The 20,191-nt window shown below is 35.6% G+C and overlaps 2 protein-coding genes across 2 annotated transcripts in view; both read left to right on the forward strand.

Moving 5' to 3' along the window:
• The window catches only part of LOC123718059 (phenoloxidase-activating factor 2-like), a 66,108-nt gene that overhangs the window by 27,601 nt on the left and 18,316 nt on the right, over positions 1 to 20,191 (forward strand). The gene's annotated exons all lie outside the window — the stretch shown is intronic.
• On the forward strand, positions 6,902 to 16,547 carry LOC123718069 (phenoloxidase-activating factor 2-like). Its single transcript, XM_045674458.1, has 9 exons — positions 6,902 to 6,999; positions 8,664 to 8,764; positions 10,733 to 10,844; positions 11,906 to 12,091; positions 12,765 to 12,876; positions 13,430 to 13,535; positions 14,163 to 14,341; positions 15,742 to 15,903; positions 16,366 to 16,547. Exons 1-9 carry the CDS (start codon positions 6,995 to 6,997, stop codon positions 16,528 to 16,530), a joined length of 1,128 nt encoding a protein of 375 aa, XP_045530414.1. The 5' UTR covers positions 6,902 to 6,994; the 3' UTR covers positions 16,531 to 16,547.

Below are 20,191 nucleotides of genomic sequence, written 5' to 3' on the forward strand. Positions count from 1 at the left end.
ACCCTTCTCGGAGATATATTCCATGCATCAGCTAAACTCACGTGACTATGTGATCCCGTATCATCGAATGGAACCTTTACCAATTTCAGAATGTGGACGGTCTGCGCTACAAATTCAATGCACAAGATAGAGAACTAAGCCTCCTTACGAGTAAAATATTTGGTTCGTTTCGATTCCGAGAAAGTCTTCTTAAATGTCCCTTTATAAATATTCATTTGGCGACTATTTCTTGAATATCTCGCACCGATGGATCTTCTATTCTGTAAATGTCTCTACCTTTATAATTTTCTTTCAAACATGACATAAGAGAATCATAATCAGGTACGTTTTTACCAATTGCGACCGAATTGTTACATAGCCTTTTGATGCAACCACCTACTCCGTAAGGAGCACCTTTGCTACGACCTTTCTCACTGTAGTAACATATAATATTGTTGACATCATTTAATTATTTCCTTATGTAGTTGACAATTGACAAAAACATTCGATTTGTTTCAGTACTGCGTTGTTGGGCCGTCTTTAATATGTGTAATTATGTTAAGTTCGGACTAATTCCTTTAATTCTGTAAGATTGGTTTAAGGTAGGCGTAGATCGTCAGTTAAAAGACGCATTATAACACTTGACATTTATATGTTAGCTCATAACGCACCATGTTTTTGTTAATGGACGCCAATAACGATCGATAATAATATATTAAGGTAGATGTGGTATAGATGCTAGTCTAAAGATTTCGATTATAATTAAACGTTAGAACATTACGGTAAAAAGTTTGTAAAATACCTACTTATCTTCAACGATTTGACGTGACGAATTCGAGTTATAGATTTGTGAAGTGGAGTGGGAAGTGAAGCAAGATATATTACGCTCCTATGTAATATTTTTTTATTACGGTAAGGTTAGATTAGCACGTTGGAGGGTTGGGCCCCCAAATTCTTGAGCCCGTAGCATTTGCTACTCTTGCTATATGGCTAATCCGGCACTGTGCGTAGTTACGGTAACAAATCATCGTGATGAATCCAGCATCTCACATGACGTATGTTAGGCAGCTACTAGGGATGATTCGATACACGTTAAATATAAACAGTCACAAGCTTTTAATAAAGTTAAAGGTTTAAAAATTAAGTGTAATAATTAAATTAAAATAAAATAAATAACTGTTAATAATTAAAATTAACATTGATAAGATCTTTGTAATTCTGTATTTTATATAATTTTATATAAAGTAGCTGATAAGGTAGTGATGAGTAATTAGTCAGGGTTTTGAGAAAGCTATCTCAGGTACGGTTACAGATATCGCTGTTGTTGTGCTGCTTTCCAAAGTTTTTTTTTTTAGTTTTGGTCAGCCATGAGCAAGTTAGGTTGCGGAACTTTGAAGTGAGCCATAACACAGGTTCAAATTAAATTACAAGCACGGACTGATGTCTAAGCACTGTTTCGTTCCGAAATACAACAAGTGACAATAACGCGAACCCGACCAAATTGAATTGTCAAAAAATGTGAGAGCTATAGATCATTAGTACTGATTTCAAATTTGGTTGCCTTCGCGATATTATTTCTTTTATTTTAGTTTCGGCATGCGACATAAAATGCATATGTTTTCACGTCATTACCTCTGTTAAACACATCGCGTTTAAAAAAGGATTTAATTTTTGAATTATTAATTTAATATCCCTATGTGAGCAAAATTATTTGAATACATACTAATAGGAAAATATATCAATGAGGCACACAACCCACTATCCTTTTAGATTATTTTCCAATCAGGTTTAGTTGAAGCCCTCTTAGTTTGAAGCCGTCTAGCAGACATCCCAGTCGAGGGTTTTTTAGTGGGTCACAGAAGAGTGGCCAAAGTTCGTGGAAGCGAAAATACTTTGGTCACCCGAGCTGAACCTCACACATCGGCCTATCATCAGAATTTATTGCGCCGACTATAAAATTGGTAGAAACAAAAAATTGCCACATTTCAAATCTTTTTGACAGAACGAAGTCTGTGGGGTCCGCTAGTTTTTTAATATTAGGTCCTTACATATGAAATTGGCGAACATTGAAATTAACAAAAAGTCGAATATTTTTAAATATAATATATTTAATTAATAAAAGAATGAACCATTGTTTTCTATGCACTTTTGCCATCTCATAGGTAGTTCATTGATCCCTTTACTAAAAAAACCAGTCAGCCGGGAATCAATAAAATCTGTGAAGGCGATTTGGACTGCCCCATCAGAGTTAAATTTTTTCCCTTGCAAGAAGTTGTCCAAATTTCGAAAAAAATGATAATCTGTTGGAGCAAGGTCCGGGGAGTACGGAGGATGTATTAGACATTTCAATTGAAGCTCTTCTAATTTGGTAGTCGTCTATTTGCAGTGTGTGGTCTAGCGTTGTCGTGAAGTAGCAGTGGCGTGGAGCGATTGACCAGCCTAGGTTGTTTAGCCGCTAGCTTTTCCATATGGTTTGCAATTGCTTATAATAGACATCAGCCGTAATAGTCTGGCCAGATTTGAGAAAACTGCAATGAACAATACCGGCACTAGTCCACCAAACGCTTACAAGTAACTTTTTTGGGGTTAATTTTCGCTTGGGGCAGGATTTGGCTGGCTGGCCAGGATCCAACCATTGCGCTGAGCGCTTCCGATTATCGTAAAGAATCCATTTTTAATCACAGGTAATGATTCGGTTTCAAAAACCTTCATTATTGTGCCGGTTCAGTAATGTAACGCAGGAGTCGACGCGCGTTTGCCGGTTTGCTTCAGTCAATTCATGAGGTACCCACTTTTCAAGCTTTTTAATCTTCCCAATTTGCTTCAAGTGAATTTAAACAGTTTTATCACTAACACCGCAGCCTGCAGCTAACTCGGACGTGGTTTGCGATGGATCCGCTGCCACAATAGCCTTCAATACTTCATTATCAACTTAGGTCTCAGGCCGTCCACGGGGCTTGTTCTGCAGGTCGAAATTTCGAGAACGAAAACGTTGGAACCAAAAACGAACTGTGTTTTCTTTTGCAACATGATCGCCATACACATCATTCGCCCTTCGAGTCGTTTCCGCAGCACTAGTGCCACGGCGAAACTCGTACTCGTAAATAATGCGATACTTTAAGTTTTCCATTTTGTAAAATGAGTGACGCAAACAGAAAAAACAGAAGAAAAAAACAAATGTATGACGGTCATCGAAGAACAAATACATGAGTAAATAGTTGTACAAATTTGAATTTGTAATTCCTTACCAAAGAGGAGAACCTCGTGATTAAATATTTATTTAATTAAAATCTAAACATTTTATGAAACATATTCTTAAGAATCTGCTACAAGTGCGCATGTGCAATAGTTATTCATTTGACTCGTTCGGTTGTTTACGAATTGACTCGACCATCTCCCCGAAGTGGGATGGTCGAGTCGGAGGAGGGAGTTGTGATTATAAAAGAGGTTGTGACACATGCGCACGGGCCTTTTCTTGGTATAAGTTTGAATTATACCGATCACGTAAAATCAGAGAAGTAAATTAGAGTGAATTAAGTCTACCCTAAGAACTAGATCAACTACCGCTAACACATCTTTCAATTTTGCTCGACATTCACAATTCTACATACCTTTTCTTCTTTCTTCCAATTAATCCACCGTTCACGTAGTATTAGGCATTTTAAAATCTTTTAAAACTGGTTATTATAATCAAAATAAAAATCGTTCTTGTTCACCCTGGTTATCATCCCACTGTGATAACTGAGCTAGAATCTCGAGATCACCGTCATTGTCACTCCATTTTTAATGGTTTTAACACGTTCTATGTATATATTACACAATCGCAAACAGCATCGCAATAATCGTGAATCGGTCAAAGTCGGAAGATCGCGAACTTAGATAGATAAATGTATATTTATTGCAATTGTAATTTATCAAAAATTCAAAATTCTTTATTTGTTTAGCTATATGTACCGATTAAGGCCGCCCTAGTGTTAGGGAAGCTTCGCTCTTTTTTAAATTTACAAAGTTTTAGTAAGAGTAACCAACACAATTGGTTTTAAAAACGAGGGTACTATAAAAATAATGAATATATTATGATGACCATGTAATTATGTGAGTTTTGGAAGACGAAGCAAATGTGTGCGCGTGTTGCATGAAAGATAGATTAAGGAAAAAAATATATTAGAGGCTTTAACAATTTTGTTATAGTTGAGTGTACCGAGCCAATGGTTTAAAGTTGTTTTAGATTTGTGGTATGTAAGATTATGCAAGCTAAGGGTTTTATTTAAACTATTATAGAGATAAGCTGAGCGATTGTTGAATTGATTACGTGCAAAGATAGTCTTGCAAATTGTGTAGCTAATTATATTATGTTGGGTCCTTTTTGAGGTGTATCTGTTCTATGTGGAGAGGTTGCGTGTCTCCTAAGGACACAACGGAGAATATAGATCTGGCGCATAGTCAGTAGTTCGCAAGACATGAACAACTCTTCAGTTGGAAAACTTTTTTTTTTAGTAACATTATTTTTATTACCGTCTCTGAGCACCCAACCAACCAAAGTTCTAGCACTTTAAAGTGCTAGAACTTTGGTTTTCGCACAACCACCCCACATTGAAATAATGTTTTTTACACGGTATACATGATGTTTGGTTCTGCTACATGACATAGATTTAAAAAATCCAACTTAACCTACGTATCCTTTTTATTACTGCATCAAGATGGGCGTACCAGTTTAGATTTTGATCAATAATCACACCAAAGTATTTAATCTGTTTCATCCTAGTATTTATATTTATGTATTGAATGTTTGCATAATTTGATTTTTGAATATTTTATAGAAAGCGTCGATCTGTGATTTTATTATTATTATTTTATTGGTAACACTTCGTTGAATTTCAATAGAAAAATTTAACATAAATAAAATGGAGGGCAACTGGCGGCCTTATCGCTTTCGAGTTATCTCTTCCACGCAACCATTGTAAGCATTTTTTTAATATTAAATTAGATAAGGTAGGCAAGACGTGGAAAAATATATATTACATATAGTTATTAAAACAAAACTATACAGGAATAAAAAACAAACATCAAGTGGGAATAAATAGTGAAAATTATTTAAAGTCAAACCCAGATATTATGAAATTCCACATTGTGTATCATGAAAAGTTGCTTATATTTAAGTATAGGCGAGAGAACAGCTAAGATAAACTGTTGGAATACGTTAAAATAGTGATTAAAATAATAAAATAAATTAAAATATTTTTGCACGCTTCTCCTCATATCAAGAAGGTCAGTTCCGTCGTCAATTATCGTGCTGTTTTCATCACACACATAATACGATACACATTCTTCACTGACATTGTTGTAAGTCACAGTCACAGTCGGTCAGTAAACCTAACCAATTTAACCCCAAGAAGACACAAGTTTGCGCGTTTTGTCGCTACTCCTCTTTTCGAAAACACTCTTCTTGAAATACCAGCCACAGCCAGCATCGGAATACTTGTCGTTGACATATCGAACGACGTTCAGTTTAGCGGTAATTTGGAGGGAAAGGGTAAATTAGCCTCCAAAAAGCTTGGTGTGCTCAGCAAGGCGAGACGGTACTTCACTCCGGGCCACCGCTTGCAACTCTATAAAGCGCAAATACGGCCCCACATGGAGTACTGTTCTCACCTCTGGGCGGGGGCTCCCCAGTACCAGCTCTTTCCACTTGACCGTATCCAACGAAAAGCGGTTCGAATCGTTGATGACCAATCCCTCTCCGAGCGGCTCGATCCTTTGGCGTTGCGTAGAGATGTGGGGTCACTCTGCATCTTCTACCGCATTTACCATGGAGTGTTCAGAGGAGATGTTTGGATTAATTCCTGCAGCTGAGTTTCATCATCAGATGTCGAGGCAGAATACGAAATTCCACCCGTATCACCTCGACGTCCGCCGTTCTACTATTGAGCGTTTTTCAAGGCAATATTTGCCGCGCACCACCGCTATGTGGAACCAGCTGCCTACTGAAGTATTTCCGAACCAATTCGACTTAGGGTCATTCAAGAAAAGAGCGTACAAATTCTTAAAAGGCCGGCAACGCACTCGCGAGCCCTCTGGCAGTGTCCATGGGCGGCGGTTTCACTTAACCCGTGGGCCCGTTTGCCCCCTATTTTATAGAAAAAAAAATATATTCTCTAGTAATATTACAACTCCTCTTATGTAAGTAGAGATAATCATATCCTTGCTAAAAGTTCTAACCTCTCTTGCGCTCATTTTTTTCTGAGACGAGATGTTTGTATAAAAACATTTAATTAAATAAATACAGTCAAACCTGGATAAGTGAGAGCTCAAAGGACCGGGATTTCATTTTATAGAGGTTTCTCACTAACACGAGTTACAGAAGGGGTCTGTCTCACTTATAGCGATCTATAGAACTAAACAAAATAATAAAATACGTACATTTGGTTTGAATTAAATAAGAGTCCCTCGAAATGTAAAAATGAGTCATAAATAGCAAAAGTTAAATGGGTTTAACTGTCGCTTAGAGGTATAGGCACTTATAGAGGTTCACGCGTGAAAGAATGAGAAACATGAAACATAGTAAACTTACAGGTTTCATGATGATGTTTCTCAATTATAGAGGTTTTAGGAGGGCAAAATGACGGGATCCGGGATTAGTAGTCACTTACTCAGGTTTGACTGTAATACATTGTAAACAAGAATAATTTCTCTCTTTATGTCTGTCTTATTATATTTTATAGGTACACGTCAATGTTGGGGCTTAAGACATCACGATATCACGATATTTTTTAGTAAGTGTTAATTGTGCAAAAATGAGAATGCACAGCGATTTAAACACACGACCTCAGGGTCGGTATAACACTGTTGTTATGTGTGTTATCGTCTCAAACACTGTTAAGTTTGTCGACTGACGACATCACTATAAAAACCCGTATGCAATATCCCGTTTTCCTTATATCTTATTTTCGTTCATTAATGTTTGTCGATTATTTTAGTTTATAATACACTTGTGGACAAAACAATTGTGTGGAGAATGAAGTGAGTATTTATTTATATAAACTTAAACGAATCTATAAACGTTATTTATTATTATTGTATAAAGTATTCGTTTCAAACATATAAGTGCACGATATTTTGAGAATTAATAAGCGCTTCAAGTTCATTAGCATGAAGTGAAGGATTTTAATGAGATTTTTACAGATGTCCATTGACCGATACATATTTTTATTATTTTAACATTAAATATATACCTATAGACAATTTAATTCACAATATTAGTAAGGATATTCTTATAGGACATATCTTTGGTAGACAAATCTTTGAATGTTTTAAAGCATTTTGAGTACTTTTATAGAGAAAAGAAAAGAGCTAAGTATAACCTTTGTACGTCAAGCTTTTGTACCAGGCGCCAATTGAAATATTTAAAAGCGCCTATGCACTTAAACAGCACGACCTATGACATTTTCCAAAGAGAATAAGATCAACGTTGAATAAAAGACTCTTACATTTTCGATGTGCAGTGGCCGATATATGAAATGTTTGTTATACAATAAATTATATAATCCAGACAATCATATTTACAATACAGTGGAATCTCGATAATGTCAATGCAAAATCAAGTTTTCGACCTAACAAGAACTTCGAGATACATATTTAACTGCAGCTGAATTACGATACTTACTTAAGATGCGCGTCTGTAATTCTAAGTATATTTTTCGATTTGCATTTTTCGAGTCGAATTTGAATAACAATTCAATTGTAGTATATTTTTTTAATGAATGTATTCATTGCACGAGTACAAGACAAAAACAATGTACCTATTAGATACCCCGAACTCGAATATTCATTTTGGATTTTATTGATATTATTTCGGGGAATTCCAAGTAAGACGTCATTATATTTTACTAACCTACGTAGAGTGCAATCGCAATCTTATTGACATGGAAATTAAATGTTTAAAAGCTTTTTGGCTAATTTTATAATGATAATAATATATTTGCAAGAATATAGTTCAAAAATACAGAATAGGTGGTACCATCTAAACTTTCCATCATTAAAAAATATACAGTTACATTACTTTATTCACATCATCACAATTTATTATTACAATTAATATTAATTATATGTTTTAGTACTCAAATAATAAATAATAGACATTTCTCAAAGATCTTTTAATGGTATTTTTTATAAACTAAACACGCTCCAACTGAAATCTATATTTAGCGTCTGTGCTCTTGAATCCCACGGCCCTAAGGTCTACTTCAATGGGTACAAAATCAAAGTTGAAGGAAATCAGTATTATTATCCGCCCGCTCTGCGGCCACGCCAGCTTTTGTGTTTGGCCGAGGGAGGTGAGCCGGGACTAACGTTTCCACCCGCCCGTCTAGCGATGCCTGTTGGCTCCAAAATGGCTGAAACATTGATAGTGGCAAGAGAGCGGAGTATGATGTCTTTGATCACGGCGATCGATAAATTAAATATATTATATATTAGTAGGAATATAACATCACGATATTAATTTAGCATATGCTTCGGTAGACACTGATCTTTAAACCTTTTAAGGAATTTTTAGTGAAGACATACCGTTAAGTATGACTTTCGCATGTCAAACGAGTGACATACGGGAGTCGGACACGGCGCATGTGACACTTAATACTCCAGACTTCTTTCATATAATGTCCAAAATTTTGCATGTTTCGCAGGACTATTGTGGCGGTGTTCTTGCTGGTGTGGGGATGTCAAGGATTGGATTACAATCTTCAGAACGTAAATAAATGGCTTGGAACTTTTTTAACTCCCACAAGTTAGTACCTATCTTCGTTTTTTTTTTATAATTAATGAAGTTATATCTACAAGTTATAACGATAACCTCATATCTTGGTACAGCAGCTTTTTAGAAATATATTACGACCCTATCTGTCCATAATTAAGAGCAAGATTTAAGTACGAACACAAAAAAAGGAGGAAGTAAAGAACAGAACAGAACAGAAGTAAACCACATTTTAACAAGTATCTGTATCTCAAAGAACCACATTGTTTAATCAAAATATATAATTGATTTTTAGTTGTGCAAGGACAGAGCCTAAATTAATGTTCTCTTATTTGTAACAGAAAGCAATTAAAGATAGATTTAGTTTCGGGGAAGCCTTATATGCAGATATGCAGTTTTCAAGCTGTGGAAAATGAGCGCCTTCAAAAAGAACACTAATATAATATAAATTTAAAATTACAGACAGACATTCTAGTAACGACTTTAGTAATCACTTAAAATCAATAGAATAATGTAATAAAACTGTTTTAAAATTAAAAAGAATAATGTTTTATATGTTGAAATAACTTAATTGTTAAAGTACTATCAAACTGAAAAGTTTTCTTTAGTAGATATGGCCCTCACTGCTGCTCCACGCAGCAAGAGAACACGCTGTTTTGGGTGCTGTTGGTGGCGGAGGCAGGTTCTATCACCATCATCAGGGATAGGTTCCTTGCCTGCCTGAAGACTGCCAATGATACTATATACATCTTGGTTCTGTTGATGTTCTGAATCGCCTGATTTGTTTTTTCATACGCAAAACATCTCTCTACACTATTACGAGTTCTAATGTGGGTTTAATTGTATGCTTCTTCTGTATGAGTGGTTGGATTTAGTACTGGTGTAAATAAATAAGGAGTGTAAGCATAGCCAGAATCTCCATGTAATCTACCATGAACTTGTTCCCTCTCAAAACATTGTTTAAAAGGCTTTCATAAAAAATCCGTCAGTCATAGTTAGGTTATGTCAGACTTATACTAGGATGGCGGCTGGAATAACGCTAGTATGAACAGTTACGCCGACGTTAGATATTTTGCTTATTCTTAGGTTATTCTTGGTATAACATTTTATACCACGTATATTTGCACTACGATTAGAATATATTAGGTCCTTACATATGAAATTGGCGTTTTGTATGGGAGGAACAAAAAGTCGAATATTTTTAAATATTATATATTTAATTAATCAAAGTATGAACCATTGTTTTCTATGCACTTTTCCCATCTCATAGGTAGTTCATTGATCCCTCTACTAAAAAACCAGTCGGACGGGAATCAATAAAATCTGTGAAGGCGATTTGGACTGCCCCATCAGAGTTAAATTTTTTCCCTTGCAAGAAGTTGTCCAAATTTCGAAAAAAATGGTAATCTGTTGGAGCAAGGTCCGGGGAGTACGGAGGATGTCTTAGACATTTCAATTGAAGCTCTTCTAATTTGGTAGACGTCTGTTGTGCAGTGTGTGGTCTAGCGTTGTCGTGAAGTAGCAATGGCGTGGAGCGATTGACCAGCCTAAAGCGGCTAAACATCTTGTTTAGCCGCTAGCTTTTCTATCATGGTTTGCAATTGCTGACAATAGACATCAGCCGTAATAGTCTGGCCAGATTTGAGAAAACTGCAATGAACAACACCGGCACTAGTCCACCAAACGCTTACAAGTAACTTTTTTGGGGTTAATTTTCGCTTGGGGCAGGATTTGGCTGGCTGGCCAGGATCCAACCATTGTGCTGAGCGCTTCCGATTATCGTAAAGAATCCATTTTTCATCACAGGTAATGACTCGGTTTCAAATACCTTCATTATTGTGCCGTGTAACCTCACAATTAAATAATATTGAATTGAACTATCTAGTATATTACAAAGAAACAAACTAGTTTCTTTACAACTATAACATTGTTTGACATTTTCAATTCCAAATAAATAATTTCTATTACATTTTAACGAAGTGAAATTTTAATATTTTTCAGTGCCGAGCGATTATTGTGAAACCGATCAACAAGCCAAAGGTCGATGTGTGAAGATATCCGAATGCGCTGAGACAGGCGATGGAGTTGATCTGTCCAAAATGGATGTGTATAGGTATTGGTTTAATATTGGCGTTGGTTGTTTCAGTTCCTATACAACTTTGAATATTAGGAAATTCAGTTCGTTTCGTATTGTCCTGCCTAATTCGGTCAATCATAGTTGAAAAGCTTAACATCTTCCGTAACTAAAATACGAAATCATTTTTAAATCGAAACGCTAATTAAAACACGTGGCGGTTTCCTTACGTTGTCTTTACTGTAGTAACGAGTGTGTACGTGATTAAAAACCTCATATAAAATGTTCCACGCCTTGGTAATTGTTTACCCTCAAGCTTTGAAATGACACCCGAAAATTGTAAGGTTGGGTACTCTTAAAAGGTATTTTTTAGCCAACCTGGGCTGTGATTGTGTGATGTGATGTGTGTGACTCCATAAATTTAACCTTCTTGCCTCTTAATTCCAAATAAACTATAGAGTTTAAAAAAAAACAAAGATTACAGCAAACATAGAGAAAAAAGTGTATACCTTGTACATTAACATTACACCTATCTTAAACTCCTCAGTGACCATTGGTGTGATTCGATCAGCTAAAGGTTGAAACACCGCACTAACATCTCATTCCGATGGCTCTGCGACCCAAAAAGTGTCTTGGCCATCGAAATCGAAGCGAATCTTCCAGAGCTCCCTGCCCTTTGTCACCTTCCGAAAATTGCATACACACAAAGAAATACCTTTATATACAATGTGTGTCTATCAAACTCGGGATTTTCAGCATGTTTCAACACAGTGCAGCAGGTTTTAACGTGCGACTCTCATCCCTAAAGTCGTAGGTTCGATCTCCAGCTGTGTACCAATGGACTTGAATGCGCGCATTTAACATTCGCTCGGTTAAGGGAACATCGTGAGGAAACCGGTTTTTCTTAGACCCAAAAAGTCAACTAACCTATTAGATTGACAAATCATGAAACAGTCACCTGAGGTCCAGGCCTAAAAAGGTTGTTACTACTTTTTTATTCATTATCAATAGGGTCACATCCCAGGTTGTCCAATATTATTTAAATAAAATTCTCCAGGTTTAACCGAGAATTAGCCGAATATTATTATTTTATCGTTTAGAACCTCGACCTGCCACTACCTGAAGAAATGCTGTCCCCTAGACGAAATATTAACGACGACGGAGGCACCACCAGTCGCCAAAACTAACGGTTGTGGATATAGCAACCCATCACCTTCCGTCTTCCTGAAGAAGTCGTTTACTCATGCTGACTTCGGAGAGTATCCTTGGATGGTTGCATTACTAAGGTAAAGTACAGTAATTAGTCTTTCCTTCAACTTCGATTTTGTTCCCTTTGGAGTTCCTTTGGAGGACTCTTGGGCCGAGGGCTTCAAGTGCACAGGTGCCTGGTATCGGTGACCCCAGAGCTCTGCTTTCCTCTCTTAAGGAATAAGAATCGTCATACAGCGAGGAAATGCTGCCAGCGTTACAATTTTCTTTTTATTAATTTTTAATTATTAATAATAAATCTCAGCTAGTCAATTAAATCTGGTGATTATTGAAGTGCAACTTCTTTATCGGCGCTGGAAAAAAATTACCGTCACATTTTTCGGTTACGCGTCACATTTTTTCATTACGCGGTATCTTGTTCTTGGCCCTACCACGGTTGATTCGAAGAGATTCGAAGCCATTAATAAAAAATATATTAATATATAATAACGATAGCAATGATAGTAATAATACCATAACAATTAATGCAATTCTGTAATAATCTTAGTAGTAATAAGGTAAAACGAAATCATTGTATTAATATTAATACTACTAGTCTATGATAAAAGCCTTTTGTTAAACTTTATTAAACCAATTTATTTGCATATAGTAGATCGATTTTCGAATAATAAGGTCATAAAGAAGTTTCACTTCTTACGTGTGTGTTTCACTTGTTACACTAGTACACGAACACATATTTTTAAATTACAGCAACGATGGTGTAGATTGGAGACAATTCGACTATTTGGGTGGTGGTTCACTAATTCACAAATCGGTTGTGATAACTGCAGCACATAAAGTTCATGCGCTAAAGCCCAATCAGGTAATCAGCCATTCAATATGTCCTCGTGGTTTGCGACTCTCAACCCTGAGGCTGGAACCCCGGCTCTGCACCAATGGACTTTCTATGTGCGAATTTTTAACACAATCTACGATCCAGCTCGGTCCAACGTCTCATCACCATAATGCTCCACGGAATACTCCACCAGTAGTTTCCTGCGTTCCCTGAACGCACTGCCCAAAGTAAAGATGGCGCCTTTGCTGTCTGATTAGTCGTAATACTATTCGTACTTTGACTCGTTAATCAATGATTTCAAACTATTAACAATGATAAATCAAATCAACAATAAAAATCAATAGACAATTGACTTATCGCAACATTTCCTGATGATCCGAGCATTCCCTGACATATTTAATTTTAAATAACCATTTGTTAAATCTACCAAATTTAACAAATGGCGTAAAACGCTGCAGCCATTGTACCGTCAACAATAAGAATTGCATATTTGATTCAATTATATTTTTAATTTATATTTCTTAATCTAGTTTAGTGTATTATTTATTTACTATTTTATAATTGTAAAAATATATTAAAGGTAAAGTGTCGTGCTGGTGAATGGGATACGAAAACGACTAACGAGGCGTTTCCACACCAGGAACGAGACGTTAAGGATATAGTGATACATTCCGATTTTAACAGACGTAAGTAACTCAAAAGTTCATTTGTCTTTAGTAATATAAACGGGATTCTTACTGATCTTTTAAGGCCAGCTACGCACCTGCGAGCTCTCTGACAATGTGGCTATCTATGGGCACGCTGATACGGATGGTAATACGTATTCAGCCTCGACGTCCGTAGTTCCCCAACAGAGCGTTTCTCATGGAAGTCAAGCTTAGTTATTACCACTGAACCGATTCACAATTTGTATCACAGAACAATATGATTTAACATAATTTATTACTTACTTGTTGCCCGGTGAACTCGTGTCACCTACATATACGTAAAATGTGGTCAAACCTTAGTACAAAATTTCGACAAAAACAGCATTACACGTTTCTCACGTTTAAAACTTCCCTGAACTTCTACAAATATTTCAAGATAAAAAGTCAAATTGCTAAGACATTCTCGATTTAGGGAGACAAATGAACAGCAATTCGTTCTTATATACGCTTACTTGTAAATGGTTACGCATATGCATTTAAAACTCGCTTGTAGGTCGATGCCGTGAGGTACGAAAAAGATACGGAAATCTGAGGCTCAGAACTAAATGCTTGTATCGTCACTGTTTTTTTGGTTCTTATATAATTATGAACATATATTTTTTTCAGGTCAGTTCAAAAACAACGTGGCATTGTTAATATTGCAAACGCCATTTGACCTGTCCGTCCCTCACATTGGTACCGCGTGTTTGGAAAGCAAAATGCCCCCACCTGGGACCGAGTGCTACAGCATGGGGTGGGGCCAAAAGGACTTTAATAAGGACGAGTATGCTGTCATTTTGAAAAAAGTAAGCGTCTCCTATAGACTTTGCACATCGCCTGCGCGTGAGAACGAATCTTGTGACAGTAGTTTTCGAACAAAGGGTGTTGGAATGCATGGATGGTTGATGCTAACACGCCGGTACTGGTAGACTGGTAAATGCAGTAGAAGATGCAGAAAGACCCCACATCTCTACTTCCAAAAATAATTAAAAATATCAGCCAGTTTCCAATGTCCAACCTTCGTAATAGATTCCAGTACCAGTAGTCGATATCGACCGACCTCCAAGGTCCGTTTTCTTGTTATTCGATATTCCGACTTCCTTTTCACGGGGAAAAGATGATATCTCTGTCTATAACAATTTTCTCTATTCGCTTCCTGTTAACCACCTTTTTTAGGGTGCTCTCTTCTACTTTTCCTTGGTCTTTTATATATAGTTGTCTTTAAAGTCCATCTTTTATCTGTGTATATTGTTTTCTGCCCCACTCACTTTTTCGTCGGTCCTTTTATTCGGTTTTTGCTTTTTGTTAGCGCAATTCAGGAAGTCATCGTACTGATTGTTCACTCACTAGATATAACTTTTCATATATTTATCGTAACCTTTAGTTAATGAGTCAAGCTCAATGTTTAGACTTAACGTCTCCGCAAATATTACGCCAAAACACCATCGCGGGAACATTGCCGTTTCCCGCATCAGGCGTTTGAAGATTCTTCATACAACTCTGTTTACTCATGTCACTTGACCTACGATCATTGTACAATTCACATCCTTTTTTGAACTATATTAATTTATTTAGTATCTGGGCATTTAATTTACACCATCTATCCGCTAAAGATAGAACTGGTGGCCCATGAGGGGTTAAGTATGAACACTCAAACTCTTCCTTCCTTCCACAAAAACATAAAGACCATGTTTCTGTATGGTTTTGAGACGTGGAAAGTTACAAATAGCACCACAAATAACTCCAGGTCTTTGTAAACCACTGCCATCTTCAATATTCTTAGGAATATTCTTACCCGAGAGAATCTTTAACCATCAGCTATGGGAGGTGTGCAATGAGGTGCCAATTGACAGGTCTATAAAACGCCGAAAGTGGAAATGGGTGGGCCATTCGCTCCGGAGGGATCTAAGTCGCATTGCTAATCGAGGCCTCTACTGGAATACTCAAGGGAAAAGGAAACGTAGGCGCCCAAAACAGACCTGGCAACGAAGCATCATTGCAGAGGCGAAGGAACGTGGAGAAAAATTAAAAGAGCCACCCAGGACTGATCAGACTGGTCTTTTACGCTGCATGTCCTCTGCTCCACTTAGGGAGCATGGGACTTTTCCAGTCTACTAGTCTTTCATGGCCATCGATGGACTTTTTATCGTAACACTCGCCCGTATAAAAAAAAATATTGGTTAATTTTTTTGTTTCTTTTTTTTAGATATCTTCACCACTATTGGATAAGTCTGTATGTGAAAGGGCCTTCCGACCTATTGTAGGATCTGCCTATAATATGGACGACTCCCTGACGTGCGCAGGAGGAGTTATCGGTTTAAGTAATTGTAAGGGAGATGGTGGATCACCCCTCATATGCCCTATACCCGTAAGTATAGAGTAGTTTGCCGAATTTTATAAAGTATAATATCCACTTGCCCCGGGAACAAAGTCATTACAGCAAAATCTTTTTTTTTTTACTAAAAATAAAAGAAGGTTTTGGCTATTATTACTAGGATCAGTACATTACCTATACAAACATATGTATATGTCGCAGCCAACTAGCTTAATTAGCCGTTCAATTAACAGCCTAACCTTTTAACTAAACGGCTTCGTTTAACTAGCGGCCTGAAAGATGGTGAGCCAGTTGATCGAACAGCAAAGCCAAATGACTTAGATTGTTGACGTATTTAGTATAAATAGTTTAGAAATATATGATTTACATAACAGAAAATAATCTATCGAGACTTAAGAGCAAAAGCGTTTTACGATGATTTCACTGTTGACTTTGTTTTATATATATTTATAACAAAATTTCGCATCTAATTTGATATATTATATAATGTTCCAGTCGTCTGAAGGCACTCGCTTCGCTGTGGTGGGATTGGTCGTTCTGGGATACAGATGTGGTGCGAATGGTATTCCAGTCGCCTTCACGAATGTACCACAGGTGTACAACTGGGTCGACGCTATTATGAAGACATATAATTACGATACCACCTCGTTCGAATACTAAACTAAAATATATGTATACTAAATTATCGTGTTTTATTAAAATATTTTCAAGACCCCGACATTCGAGGTTGGTTGAGAATGTTGCAGATACCGTGGACTGCAAAATCAATAAATCCATTTTCAACCAACTCAAAATCAACTGTCTGACTCTGTCTGACTGTCAACTATCATTTACAAATGCTAAGGCCATATTGCCAGGAGAAAACCGAATAGTCTCGAACTGTTAATGGTAGGAAGGGGTGATGGTGATGGATCGAGGTCTCACCAAATTAAGACAATCACTAATTAATCCTTTAATAACGTGGAATTAATATGATTCTATGAATATATATTTATAGCCGACTCGGTTAACGTTGTTCTGCTATATGTTACGGGTAATGATGTTTGTTAAAAAATATAAGATTCTTGTTTAAAAAGAGAGTTAAAAAAAATCAAACTTATAATTTAAAAGACGTTGTTATGGAATTAAGTATTCAGTTTTTATACAAGAGCTGGATATTAAACATTGTATATATACTTATATTGAATAAAAATAATTTTATTTATTATATAACTCTACAAGAAACGTTCGTAAGAAACTTAGACTTGCTTAGCAAAACGGGTCACAAAAAAGTTATATTTTTGCATTAATATTGAGACACACAAATAACGCGGTTAAAAAAGTTTCTATTAATCAACGCCCAGGGCTTGCGTGTGTAAGTTTCATTTTTTCTATTGTCTATTGTTTTCAGTGGGGACTGGGGGATCTTTGTATTCACGGAGCCCAGGGTTAAAGTTTATATCTCAATTTAATAAAGTTTATTTCTCAATTTAATAAAGTTTATTTATATCTCAGTTTAAAAAAGTTTATTTCTCAATTTAATAAAGTTTATTTATATCTCAGTTTAAAAAAGTTTATTTCTCAATTATATAAAGTTTATATCACAATTAAATAAAGTTTATATCTCAATTTAATAAAGTTTATACTCAGTTTAATAAAGTTTATATCTCAGTTTAATAAAGTTTATATCTCAATTTAATAAAGTTTATATCTCAATTTAATAAAGTTTATATCTCAGTTAAATAAAGTTTATATCACAATTAAATACATCTCTATCTCTATGATTTTCTGATAGTCTTCTTTAGATAATATGATCTAAGAATGCAATTTGAATCTTTGGTATACTTGTTTTAATCTACAAATAGTATTTAATCTATGGTTTTTCCATTTTGGTTGCGTTGATCTATTCGCTGTAGGTAGTGCCTAATAATGGAGGTTGGTATCGTATAACTCCTGTATGTCTAAAACATATTTGGGATTTGCGAGACGGGTGTAATAGACAGCGCTATATCTCGAATCTTAAACTAGGAATCTAAACACGCCATTTCCTCACAATCTTTGCGTTCATAAGTACGTTAAAAAAACATTAGGTTTTTTCCTGATTTCACGCACCACTTCAGGTTTAACAGTCGCACTTTATTTTATACTAGCCCTTCTTTTTATATTTTTTGTTTAATATGTGCAAAATATTTTGTTCTATCATCAATAATTATTCGAATTTAAAGATTATATAGCATGTTTTTTTACACCTTAGGTAATTATTGTAGTTTTGTAGCGATCTTTATTCGTTGCAATTAGCTTATAATATATAGCGATAATGTATCATTCAAATGGTGAAAGAATTTTTAAAATCGGTCCAGTACTTTTTGAGCCAATTTGTTACAAACATACTTATATACAAATCTTTCCTCTGTATCATATTATATAGATTATAGATAGTATAATAATATTATTGGCAAATGTTATAATTCATGTATCCCAGATTCCTAATGTAGTAACTGACTTCCCGGTTTATCGCACGATACACGATATAACGATTTTTTACATTGTTAAAATGCAGTTTTCTTCGTATTTGAGTAAAATTTTAACTGAAAACATGAAATTTATATTGATGTCTTAAATACTCCGAAAGGCCTGGTATTCTTTGATTCAGCGATGCCAAATACAGTAAACAATTACAACAATACCAAAACGCTATGATCGGTCGTTATTATTCAGCGTACAGACCAAATATTGTTTAGAGCATTCTTCACGTAGCAGCTGACACTGTGCGGGACATTGGAAGCCTTCTAGGATGTACATATTACTAAATATATATTATAAGAATTGTGACAGTAGCACACTAAGGGATATAAAAAGAATTACCTTAATACTAGTAATTACTTTTAATACTAGTACAGTTGTAACTAAAAGGACAATGAATGGAAATAATTACTGAAACCTCGCCACGAGTGTGACCTTATAGCAATTTAAGCTCATTGTAGATTGATATTTAACATGCTTCCCATAAAAATTTATTGTTTTTATAGAAAGAGTTGTTAACGAAATTATAGCCTTTAGTGAATTATGTAAAACGTCATTTGAAGTAACTATTTCATAACATTTATCAATACTCTGTGTAGTAAAATTGAATTTTGTATAAAATATAATAATAATAAGGATTATACTTAAATTATTAATAAGCTTTTTATTTATCCTGACAATTCAGTGATATTTCACTACATATAACTAACTTCAATTAGATTCATGGTGTTAGCGGTTTTTAACAAATCAATCTTGCATATTTGGCCTGCTCCATTTTCATCCAATGTTGTCTGTCATTGATTTAGGAGAGAGAGAGAGGTCTCTATCTCTTTTTTGGCACGGACGGCTGATCAGCAGGCAGTTGTTCGTGCCCACTGCCGGCCTGTGAGTCTTCTTAATGACCTGCTTTCATTTAGTTTGTAAAGGGTTTGTTAGTGTAGTATCCATTGTTTTTATAACATTAGCATTTTAATACGGCTTTTCAACGACACATACAATACATATAGAACATACAACAACATATACAACGTTAACTTAGTTAGATTTCTTTGTAATGCAATAACCAGATGTCAGTGTATAACCATCAATCATCATATTGTACGTGAATTCTGTATAAAAATGAAAAGGAATCGGTAATTTTCCTTACATTTGAAAACACAAACATCTGTATACGGTCTTATCCATAAAAAGCCTCTCGTTCCTAAGCTCGTTTTAAAAAAGGGTACTAACTGTTCTTGTAGATTTGGAGTAAGAAATGATGACATTACAAAAAACATGTTTCTTTACTTTTCATTGGCATAAATATTACTTTTTGAGACATAAAAAATCTTATTAGTGAAGTACAGATAGCCCTCCCCAGTGATGGTATAAAAATACTCAAAATGTATTAACTTAGATACGTACGTAGATATGCGATGTGATAAAGTTAGTTGTAAAGATATTTAAGTTCCCAACAGGTCCTATTTTAATTCTACTTCTAATTGTCTAGGAGAGCTTTGGACTTTAAGCTGTCGATTCAAGCACAGTATAGGCGGCGGTAAACTCGAATATCGAAAATGATCAATAGCCAGCCAGAGTAACTGCCAAAAAAAAGCGAAATATAAATAATTGTTTATAAAACGTTATCTTTTTGGTAAGAGATAACGGTTATAGCGGATAACTCCCAGAACTTGTGGGAATAAAAATACAAAATATTATGTTGTGTTAAAAGCGTATGTCAGTTGATATATTTTATTGAAAACGTAAGAGCGAATGCCGCGCAGAAAATATGACAAGAGCTGATATGATGCTGGCAGTATCTTCGGAACCTTGCCTAAAG

The sequence above is a fragment of the Pieris brassicae genome, chromosome 14 (assembly GCF_905147105.1).
Source record: "Pieris brassicae chromosome 14, ilPieBrab1.1, whole genome shotgun sequence".
In the NCBI taxonomy this organism is placed as follows: domain Eukaryota; kingdom Metazoa; phylum Arthropoda; class Insecta; order Lepidoptera; family Pieridae; genus Pieris; species Pieris brassicae.

Coding starts and splice junctions, on each gene's coding strand:
- LOC123718069 (XM_045674458.1), top strand. Junction 13,536..14,162: donor ACATTCCGATTTTAACAGAC/GTAAGTAACTCA, acceptor TATTTTTTTCAG/GTCAGTTCAAAAACAACGTG. Junction 15,904..16,365: donor CCCTCATATGCCCTATACCC/GTAAGTATAGAG, acceptor ATAATGTTCCAG/TCGTCTGAAGGCACTCGCTT.